At 47.5% G+C, this 12,011-nt stretch overlaps 1 protein-coding gene across 10 annotated transcripts in view; it reads left to right on the forward strand.

Annotated features, from left to right (window-relative positions):
- Positions 1-12,011, forward strand: part of LOC115124427 (protein tweety homolog 1-like) — a 56,056-nt gene that overhangs the window by 14,281 nt on the left and 29,764 nt on the right. For all 10 annotated transcript variants that reach the window (XR_010460533.1, XR_010460534.1, XM_065007311.1 and 7 more), the window contains exons 4-7: positions 972-1,083; positions 2,186-2,523; positions 2,738-2,833; positions 3,073-3,145. Coding sequence is in view for 8 of the 10 variants with exons in the window: in XM_065007311.1 (XP_064863383.1) it covers positions 972-1,083; positions 2,186-2,523; positions 2,738-2,833; positions 3,073-3,145 (619 nt within the window). In the remaining 2 variants the exon portion in view is untranslated. The remainder of the gene's footprint in view (positions 1-971; positions 1,084-2,185; positions 2,524-2,737; positions 2,834-3,072; positions 3,146-12,011) is intronic.

Raw genomic sequence — 12,011 nt, forward strand, 5'->3', positions numbered from 1 at the left:
GTATTCAAATCTGACCCTACGAGGTCCAGAGTACTGCTGGTTGTCTGTTCTACCTGATTATTAATTGCACCCACCTGGTGTCCCAGGTCTTAATCAGTCCCTGATTAGAGGAGAAGAATGAAGTGGAATTGGTTTAGCGGTCCAGATTAGAATTTGCGGGGTTTACTGAGCCAGATTGGGTTCTCGTATAGAAAACCCACAGCTCTGACACCGCATGATGTTGGATGTCCCCTCCCATCTCAGCAGCATAGTGTTGTCATATGTTATCGGATTGCATTGTCAGCCTGAGTTGATGTCACTGCTTTATCAAACAGCACAATGTGCTCCAGATCTGATTTCCGCTTCAGTGATGTCATCATTATGCAGGTGTTTGTGTTATGGTGGTCCTGTTCCCCCCTGCGGCCGTGATGATGTCATCTCTCTCTCTGATACACGAGACATGGTAGTAGACATCTTAGTTTTAGAAATGCATTGTGGGAAAATCTCAAATTACACTCTATTCTTCAAGTTGTGCATCAGAGCACATATGAGACACACATGATGCTGTCAGAGAAAACATACACGTTGGACTGTATGAAACACAACACTCCTCTTTTTCCCGCTTTCTAATCTGGGTCACATACTTTGTGGGAGATTGGGTCATACCATTGCTCTCGGGTGCGAGGGGATTTGGTGAACATCTGGCCTAAGCTTTAATCTGAATATTTGAATAACAGAGAGATAAATATGTGATTATTTTTTATATTTCTAATATCACGCCAACTGAAGACTGCAGATGCAGACACTGCTAAGACTCTTCAAAGCTATCTGTATGTTTTCCTGTGGTCAGTCGTTCGTTCGTTCATTCATCCATTTCTCACATTTCACATCACTCTCACCAGTTCCATCTTGTTGTGTAAAATGAATTTAATATGTACAAACTGAATGAAATATGAATCTCTCTCCCTCAATCCCTGTTCCCCTTTTCGCAGTGTTGCCATAGGCGTTGGTTTCTATGGCAACAGTGAGGCTAATGATGGGATATATCAGTTGACCTCATCTCTTCTCACAGCCAATTACACACTGGCTTCCATCGATCTGCTGGTGAGTACTCCAGCTCCTCCCTCCCAGCAAATTTCAGACATGCACAGTGTGTGTGTGTGTGTGTGTGTGTGTGTGGTAGATATATTGGCGGAGAGGGAGAGAAAGTGGGGTGTAAACTTGTCAGGTGTGATATAGATCTGTCTGTCCTCATGCGGTCACTCAGTGGTTTATATGTCTGTCCTCATGCTGTCACTCAGTGGTTTATATGTCTGTCCCCACGCGGTCACTCAGTGGTTTATATGTCTGTCCCCACGCTGTCACTCAGTGGTTTATCTGTCTGTCCCCACGCTGTCACTCAGTGGTTTATATGTCTGTCCCCACGCTGTCACTCAGTGGTTTATCTGTCTGTCCCCACGCTGTCACTCAGTGGTTTATCTGTCTGTACCCACGCTGTCACTCAGGGGTTTATATGTCTGTCCCCACGCTGTCACTCAGTGGTTTATATGTCTTCCCCACACAGTCACTCAGTGGTTTATATGTCTGTCCCCATGCGGTCACTCAGTGGTTTATATGTCTGTCCCCACGCGGTCACTCAGTGGTTTATATGTCTGTCCCCACGCGGTCACTCAGTGGTTTATCTGTCTGTCCCCACGCAGTCACTCAGTGGTTTATCTGTCTGTCCCCACGCGGTCACTCAGTGGTTTATCTGTCTGTCCCCACGCGGTCACTCAGTGGTTTATCTGTCTGTCCTCACACGGTCGCTCAGTGGTTTATCTGTCTGTCCCCACGCTGTCACTCAGTGGTTTATCTGTCTGTCCTCACACGGTCGCTCAGTGGTTTATCTGTCTGTCCCCACGCTGTCACTCAGTGGTTAATATGTCTATCGTCATGCGGTCACTCAGTGGTTTATCTGTCTGTCCCCACGCGGTCACTCAGTGGTTAATATGTCTGTCCCCACGCGGTCACTCAGTGGTTAATATGTCTGTCCCCATGTGGTCACTTAGTGGTTTATCTGTCTGGGTGATGGATGCCCTCTTTGTACATGTTTTTTTCCACAGAGAGATGGAGGTTATAAGTCATACAATCAACCATGAGATTGATTGTATGACTTATAACGTCCACCTCTCTGTCCTGCCCCACCCCTCCCTCTCCGCCTCCCCAGGTTTCAGACACAATCTCTGGGCTACAGCAGTCCATCGCTGGGCCCCTGACCACTATGGAGGAGCTGTTTACAGGCAGTAAGCCTTATTTGGTGTCCACCCGGAACTGTAGGAGACTGTCAGAGAACGTGGTGTCCCTGCTCACCTCTCTGACAATGGCTCGCTCCTCTGATGGGGGTGCCTGGAACAGCAGTAACAATAGCGGAGATCCTCCCATAGCAGCCCTCACCCCTGTGCCCCCCTCCATGGCCCCCACAGTGGCACCAGTCGGAGGGGTCATGCCAAGCCCCTTCTCCCCTGGCTGGGCAGCCAACACACTGATGGTCAACGAGGACTACAGGTGAGGGAAGGGAGTGGGAGTGTCTTCTTCTCCAATGTTTTTAATTGGGTGTTAAGAACACACATAGCGTGCCAGTATATCACTCCCTTGTGGTTTGCTGAAAGATTGAGTTTTGCGTTCAGCACCATAGAAATGTATTTGGAATTGTACTCCCTGCATTGTGTGGTTCTATGGTGTCCTATTGCTGAGATGGCTGTTATCTCCTGGGCTGTAGGTGGCTGTCCTACGTGCTGCTGTTGCTGTTGGACCTCCTAGTGTGTCTGTTCATCCTGCTGGGGCTAGCCAAACAGGCCCGCTGGCTCCTCATCCTGTAAGCACACACACACACACACACACACACACACACACACACACACACACACACACACACACACACACAGACACACACACCGACAGTTAAACCCTGTGTGTTGTATTGCATCGAACAACACTGAGTTTGTAATGGTCTGTGACTCTGTGTTATATAGGCTGTGTAATATATGATGGTTCCTATGAGGTGTGTTTGGTGCTTCGCTGACCCCTATGTGTGTGTGGTTTTTCTCCTCCCAGGATGACGGTGCTGGCCTGGCTGGCTCTGTTCCTGAGCTGGGGATCCCTGGGCCTGGAGACTGCCACTGTGGTGGTGAGTACTGACGGATAAAGGGAGGAGAGGTGGAGGGGTGGTGTGTGTTGTTGAGGGGAAGGGAGGGAGTTGATCGTTCATGGCTGGCTAGAGAGTATCTCAGGAATGTCTTAAAGAAGTCCCAGCCAGAGCAGAACAGAATGGCTGTGTACTTCTGTTGGTGTCTGTCTGCATATTTGTGTATGTGTTTCTGTATTCAGTGTATTCAGTGTGTCTCTGTGCCCCTTGTGCAAAACTGTGAAAAGACTGGCCTCCTAGGGAACACTGCAGTCATGGCAGGGGACCAAGAAGGAGGGAAAATGGGGCAGAAATTAGTGTGTAGGTGTGTTCTGTGTATGTTTGTGAGCAGTGTGTGAGCGTGTGTGTGCGCGTGTGTGTGTGTGTGTGTGTGTGTGTGGGGGAGCGTGTGTGTGTAAGTAGTACATGTTAATCCATGGAGAGAGTGAGTCCCAGAGAGAGAGAGAGAGGGAGAGAGGGAGAGTCGAGAGGGAGGTAGGAAGGTAGGGAGAACTTCTCCAAACTTCTCCAAAGACTCACCAGAACCCACAGAGAGAAAGAGAGGGGGTTGGAGAAGGTGTTTGTTTAGGGTGGTGTAGAAATGGGACTAGTGGGACAGCCAGTGACAGTAAAAGCACCATTCGATTCTATACTATGACACATCTTGGCCATTCTATTGATTGATGCCTACCACAACACCACAGACCACAACACCACAGACCACAACACCACAGACCACAACACCACAGACCACAACACCACAGACCACAACACCACAGACCACAACACCACAGACCACAACACCACAGACCACAACACCACAGACCACAACACCACAGACCACAACACCACAGACCACAACACCACAGACCACAACACATCATTACAGCAAAGCAACAAATTATTATGGCATTTCAATTAAGGTTAAATAAAAAATAATATAAACATTTGGAGGGAATAGAGAACATAGAGATATTTATTCAATATTGCTTTGACAAAGCAAGCCCGTACGGGAGTTGTAGCGATGAGACAAGATAGTAGCTACTAAAAACAATTGGACACCACGAAAAAGGGGGTAAAAAGAAAAGAAAAAAAAGAAAGAATTGGCAGCGAGCCAAGAATAGAGAACTGTTGATGACATTTGCTGGGAACTGCCAAGGAGTGTTCTTTCTTGCAACTGTCCCTTTCCAAATCCATGTATTGGAAGTTTGTCAGGAGAGAGGGGCAGTGGGGGGGAGACATTTGTGTGTGTGTGCGCGCCCCTGTGTGCGCCCCTGTGTCTATGAAAGAAGGTTGAAAGGCCTGGAGGGAGAGTGTTTCAAGCAGACCAGTGTCATGTGGAGCTGGCTGGAGATGTCTCAGAGCCCGTCCAGCGGTCCACACAGAGCCCTTCTGTCCCTGGCCACTGACAGACAAAACAATGACCCAGCTGTGGGTCTAAACTGCCCTGGACCGACTCTCTCTCTCTCTCTGTCTCTCTGTGTCTGGGTCTCTCTCTCTCTCTTTCTCTCTCTCTCTCTCTCTCTCTCTCTCTCTCTCTCTCTCTCTCTCTCTCTCTCTCTGTGTCTGGGTCTCTCTCTTTCTCTTTCTCTCTCTCTGTGTCTGGGTCTCTCTCTCTCTCTCTCTGGGTCTCTCTCTTTCTCTTTCTCTCTCTCTGTGTCTGGGTCTCTCTCTCTCTCTCTGTGTCTGGGTCTCTCTCTCTCTCTGTGTGTCTGGGTCTCTCTCTCTCTCTCTCTCTCTCTCTCTCTCTCTCTCTGTGTGTGTCTGGGTCTGTCTCTCTCTCTCTGTGTCTGGGTCTCTCTCTCTCTCTCTCTCTCTCTCTGTGTGTCTGGGTCTCTCTCTCTCTCTCTGTGTGTCTGGGTCTCTCTCTCTCTCTCTCTGTGTCTGGGTCTCTCTCTCTCTCTCTGTGTGTGTCTCTCTCTGTGTCTGGGTCTCTCTCTCTCTCTCTCTCTCTCTCTCTCTCTGTGTCTCTCTCTCTCTCTCTCTCTCTGTATTTCTCTCTCTGTGTCTGGGTCTCTCTCTCTCTCTGTGTGTCTGGGTCTCTCTCTCTCTCTCTGTGTCTGGGTATGTCTCTCTCTCTCTGTGTCTGGGTCTCTCTCTCTCTCTCTCTCTCTCTGTGTGTCTGGGTCTCTCTCTCTCTCTCTGTGTGTCTGGGTCTCTCTCTCTCTCTCTCTGTGTCTGGGTCTCTCTCTCTCTCTCTCTCTGTGTGTGTCTCTCTCTGTGTCTGGGTCTCTCTCTCTCTCTCTCTCTCTCTCTCTCTCTCTCTCTCTCTCTGTGTCTCTCTCTCTCTCTCTCTCTCTGTATTTCTCTCTCTGTGTCTGGGTCTCTCTCTCTCTCTCTCTCTCTCTCTCTCTCTCTCTGTGTGTCTGGGTCTCTCACTCCCTCTCCTGGCCAGACTGCCCCTTGTTCTGTGTCTGTGTGCCTGCAGCTCTTTTTACAATGTGGCAGTTAGGAGGGAGGAAAAAGGAAGGGATCAATGTAAATGAAAAGAGAGAGAGGATGATAGTGATAGAGAACGGGAGGGAACAGTTGAGAGAGGAGAAAAGCAGGATGAGAGAGGGAGAGAGCGAGATGGAAAGAGAAATGCAGAGTAGGTCTATACAGTATGGAGAAGGACAGTAGGTCTATACAGTGTGGAGAGGGACAGTAGGTCTATACAACATGGAGAGGGACAGTAGGTCTATACAGTATGTAGAGGGACAGTAGGTCTATACAGTATGTAGAGGGACAGTAGGTCTATACAGTATGTAGAGGGACAGTAGGTCTATACATTATGCTGAGGGACAGTAGGTCTATAAAACATGGAGAGGGACAGTAGGTCTATACATTATGCTGAGGGACAGTAGGTCTATACGACATGGCGAGGGACAGTAGGTCTATACAACATGGAGAGGGACAGTAGGTCTATACATTATGCTGAGGGACAGTAGGTCTATAAAACATGGAGAGGGACAGTAGGTCTATACATTATGCTGAGGGACAGTAGGTCTATAAAACATGGAGATGGACAGTAGATCTATACAGTGTGGAGAGGGACAGTAGGTCTATACAGTGTGGAGAGGGACAGTAGATCTATACAGCATGGAGAGGGACAGTAGGTCTATAGAGTATGGAGAAGGACAGTAGGTCTATACATTATGGAGAGGGAGAGTAGATCTATACAGCATGGAGAGGGACAGTAGATCTATACAACATAGAGAGGGACAGTAGGTCTATAGAGTATGGAGAGGGACAGTAGGTCGATGTAGTATGGAGAGGGACAGTAGGTCTATACAGTATGGAGAGGGACAGTAGGTCTATACAGTATGGAGAGGGACAGTAGATCTATACAACATAGAGAGGGACAGTAGGTCTATACAGTATGGAGAGGGACAGTAGGTCTATACAGTGTGGAGAGGGACAGTAGGTCTATACAGCATGGAGAGGGAGAGTAGATCTATACCACATGGAGAGGGACAGTAGGTCTATACCACATGGAGAGGGACAGTAGGTCGATGTAGTATGGAGAGGGACAGTAGGTCTATACATTGTGGAGAGGGACAGTAGATCTATACAACATAGAGAGGGACAGTAGGTCTATACAGTATGGCGAGGGACAGTAGGTCTATACAGTATGGCGAGGGACAGTAGGTCTATACAACATGGAGAGGGACAGTAGGTCTATACAACATGGAGAGGGACAGTAGGTCGATGTAGTATGGAGAGGGACAGTAGGTCTATACAGTATGGAGAGGGACAGTAGGTCTATACAGTATGGAGAGGGACAGTAGATCTATACAACATAGAGAGGGACAGTAGGTCTATACAGTATGGAGAGGGACAGTAGGTCTATACAGTGTGGAGAGGGACAGTAGGTCTATACAGCATGGAGAGGGAGAGTAGATCTATACCACATGGAGAGGGACAGTAGGTCTATACCACATGGAGAGGGACAGTAGGTCGATGTAGTATGGAGAGGGACAGTAGGTCTATACATTGTGGAGAGGGACAGTAGATCTATACAACATAGAGAGGGACAGTAGGTCTATACAGTATGGAGAGGGACAGTAGGTCTATACAGTATGGCGAGGGACAGTAGGTCTATACAGTATGGCGAGGGACAGTAGGTCTATACAACATGGAGAGGGACAGTAGGTCTATACAACATGGAGAGGGACAGTAGGTCTATACATTGTGGAGAGGGACAGTAGGTCTATACAACATGGAGAGGGACAGTAGGTATATACAGTGTGGAGAGGGACAGTAGGTATATACAGTGTGGAGAGGGACAGTAGGTCTATACAGTGTGGAGAGGGACCTAAGGTCTATACAGTGTGGAGAGGGACCTAAGGTCTATACAGTGTGGAGAGGGACAGTAGGTCTATACAGTGTGGAGAGGGACAGTAGGTCTATACAGTGTGGAGAGGGACAGTAGGTCTATACAGTGTGGAGAGGGACAGTAGGTCTATACAGTGTGGAGAGGGACAGTAGGTCTATACAGTATGGAGAAGGACAGTAGGTCTATAGAGTGTGGAGAGGGACAGTAGGTCTATACAACATGGAGAGGGACAGATCTATACAACATGGAGAGGGATAGTAGGTCTATACAGTATGGAGAGGGACAGTAGATCTATACAGTATGGAGAGGGACTGTAGATCTATACAGTATGGAGAGGGACAGTAGGTCTATACAGTGTGGAGAGGGACAGTAGGTCTATACAGTAGGTCTATACAGTGTGGAGAGGAGCCTTAGGTCTATACAGTATGGCGAGGGACAGTAGGTCCATACAGTATGGCGAGGACAGTAGGTCTATACAACATGGAGAGGGACAGTAGGTCTATACAACGTGGAGAGGGTCAGTAGGTCTATACAGTGTGGAGAGGGACCGTAGGTATATACAGTGTGGAGAGGGACAGTAGATCTATACAGGATGGAGAGAGACGGTAGGTCTATACAACATGGAGAGGGACAGATCTATACAACATGGAGAGGGATAGTAGATCTATACAGTATGGAGAGGGACAGTAGGTCTATACAGTATGGAGAGGGACAGTAGGTATATACAGTGTGGAGAGGGACAGTAGGTATATACAGTGTGGAGAGGGACAGTAGATCTATACAGGATGGAGAGAGACGGTAGGTCTATACAACATGGAGAGGACAGTAGGTCTATACAGTATGGAGAGGGACAGTAGGTCTATACAGTATGGAGAGGGACAGTAGGTATATACAACATGGAGAGGGACAGTAGATCTATACAGTATGGAGAGGGACAGTAGATCTATACAGTATGGAGAGGGACAGTAGATCTATACAGTATGGAGAGGGACAGTAGATCTATACAGTATGGAGAGGGACAGTAGGTCTATACAGTATGGAGAGGGACAGTAGGTCTATACAGTATGGAGAGGGACAGTAGGTCTATACAACATGGAGAGGGACAGTAGGTCTATACAACATGGAGAGGGACAGTAGATCTATACAGTATGGGGGGAGACGGTAGGTCTATACAGTATGGAGAGGGACAGTAGATCTATACAGTATGGAGAGGGACAGTAGATCTATACAGTATGGAGAGGGACAGTAGGTCTATACAGTATGGAGAGGGACAGTAGGTCTATACAGTATGGAGAGGGACAGTAGGTCTATACAACATGGAGAGGGACAGTAGGTCTATACAACATGGAGAGGGACAGTAGATCTATACAGTATGGGGGGAGACGGTAGGTCTATACAGTATGGAGAGGGACAGTAGATCTATACAGTATGGAGAGAGACGGTAGGTCTATACAGCGTGGAGAGGGACAGTAGGTCTATACAGTGTGGAGAGGGTCAGTAGGTCTATACAGTGTGGAGAGGGACAGTAGATCTATACAGTATGGGGGGAGACGGTAGGTCTATACAGCAAGGAGAGGGAGAGTAGATCTATACAACATGGAGAGGGACAGTAGGTCTATAAAACATGGAGAGGGACAGTAGGTCTATACAGTGTGGAGAGGGACAGTAGGTCTATACGTTATGGAGAGGGACAGTAGGTCTATACGTTATGGAGAGGGACAGTAGGTCTATACATTATGGAGAGGGACAGTAGGTCTATAAAACATGGAGAGGGACAGTAGATCTATACAACATGGAGAGGGACAGTAGGTCTATAGAGTATGGAGAAGGACAGTAGGTCTATACATTATGGAGAGGAACAGTAGGTCTATACATTATGGAGAGGGACAGTAGGTCTATACAGTATGGCGGGAGACGGTAGGTCTATACAGCATGGAGAGGGAGAGTAGATCTATACAACATGGAGAGGGACAGTAGGTCTATACAACATGGAGAGGGACAGTAGGTCAATGTAGTATGGAGAGGGACAGTAGGTCTATACATTGTGGAGAGGGACAGTAGATCTATACAACATAGAGAGGGACAGTAGGTCTATACAGTATGGCGAGGACAGTAGGTCTATACAGTGTGGAGAGGGACAGTAGGTCTATACAACATGGAGAATGACAGTAGGTCTAAACAGTGTGGAGAGGGACCGTAGGTCTATACAACATGGAGAGGGACAGATCTATACAACATGGAGAGGGATAGTAGATCTATACAGTATGGAGAGGGACAGTAGATCTATACAGTATGGGGGGAGACGGTAGGTCTATACAGCAAGGAGAGGGAGAGTAGATCTATACAACATGGAGAGGGACAGTAGGTCTATAAAACATGGAGAGGGACAGTAGGTCTATACGTTATGGAGAGGGACAGTAGGTCTATACGTTATGGAGAGGGACAGTAGGTCTATACATTATGGAGAGGGACAGTAGGTCTATAAAACATGGAGAGGGACAGTAGATCTATACAACATGGAGAGGGACAGTAGGTCTATAGAGTATGGAGAAGGACAGTAGGTCTATACAGCATGGAGAGGGAGAGTAGATCTATACAACATGGAGAGGGACAGTAGGTCTATACAACATGGAGAGGGACAGTAGGTCAATGTAGTATGGAGAGGGACAGTAGGTCTATACATTGTGGAGAGGGACAGTAGATCTATACAACATAGAGAGGGACAGTAGGTCTATACAGTATGGAGAGGACAGTAGGTCTATACAGTATGGCGAGGGACAGTAGGTCTATACAGTGTGGAGAGGGACCGTAGGTCTATACAGTGTGGAGAGGGACAGTAGGTCTATACAACATGGAGAATGACAGTAGGTCTAAACAGTGTGGAGAGGGACAGTAGGTCTATACAGTGTGGAGAGGGACCGTAGGTCTATACAGTGTGGAGAGGGACAGTAGGTCTATACAACATGGAGAGGGATAGTAGATCTATACAGTATGGAGAGGGACAGTAGATCTATACAGTATGGGGGAGACGGTAGGTCTATACAGCAAGGAGAGGGAGAGTAGATCTATACAACATGGAGAGGGACAGTAGGTCTATAAAACATGGAGAGGGACAGTAGGTCTATACGTTATGGAGAGGGACAGTAGGTCTATAAAACATGGAGAGGGACAGTAGATCTATACAACATGGAGAGGGACAGTAGGTCTATAGAGTATGGAGAGGGACAGTAGGTCTATACATTATGGAGAGGGACAGTAGGTCTATACATTATGGAGAGGGACAGTAGGTCTATACTGCATGGAGAGGGACAGTAGGTCTATACTGCATGGAGAGGGACAGTAGATCTATACAGTGTGGAGAGGGACAGTAGGTCTATACAGTGTGGAGAGGACAGTAGGTCTATACAGTAGGTCTATACAGTGTGGAGAGGGACAGTAGGTCTATACAACATGGAGAGAGACGGTAGGTCTATACAACATGGAGCGGGACAGTAGGTCTATACAACATGGAGAGGGACAGTAGGTCTATACAGTGTGGAGAGGACAGTAGGTCTATACAGTGTGGAGAGGGACAGTAGGTCTATACAGTAGGTCTATACAGTGTGGAGAGGAGCCTTAGGTCTATACAGTATGGAGAGGGACAGTAGGTCTATACAGTGTGGAGAGGGACAGTAGGTCTATACAGTGTGGAGAGGGACAGTAGGTCTATACAGTGTGGAGAGGAACCTTAGGTCTATACACTATGGAGAGGAACCTTAGGTCTATACAGTATGGAGAGGGACAGTAGGTCTATACAGTATGGCGAGGGACAGTAGGTCTATACATTATGGAGAGGGACAGTAGGTCTATAAAACATGGAGAGGGACAGTAGATCTATACAACATGGAGAGGGACAGTAGGTCTATAGAGTATGGAGAAGGACAGTAGGTCTATACATTATGGAGAGGAACAGTAGGTCTATACATTATGGAGAGGGACAGTAGGTCTATACAGTATGGCGGGAGACGGTAGGTCTATACAGCATGGAGAGGGAGAGTAGATCTATACAACATGGAGAGGGACAGTAGGTCTATACAACATGGAGAGGGACAGTAGGTCAATGTAGTATGGAGAGGGACAGTAGGTCTATACATTGTGGAGAGGGACAGTAGATCTATACAACATAGAGAGGGACAGTAGGTCTATACAGTATGGCGAGGGACAGTAGGTCTATACAGTGTGGAGAGGGACAGTAGGTCTATACAACATGGAGAATGACAGTAGGTCTAAACAGTGTGGAGAGGGACCGTAGGTCTATACAACATGGAGAGGGACAGATCTATACAACATGGAGAGGGATAGTAGATCTATACAGTATGGAGAGGGACAGTAGATCTATACAGTATGGGGGGAGACGGTAGGTCTATACAGCAAGGAGAGGGAGAGTAGATCTATACAACATGGAGAGGGACAGTAGGTCTATAAAACATGGAGAGGGACAGTAGGTCTATACGTTATGGAGAGGGACAGTAGGTCTATACGTTATGGAGAGGGACAGTAGGTCTATACATT

This window comes from Oncorhynchus nerka, linkage group LG3, assembly GCF_034236695.1.
Source record: "Oncorhynchus nerka isolate Pitt River linkage group LG3, Oner_Uvic_2.0, whole genome shotgun sequence".
NCBI lineage: Eukaryota > Metazoa > Chordata > Actinopteri > Salmoniformes > Salmonidae > Oncorhynchus > Oncorhynchus nerka.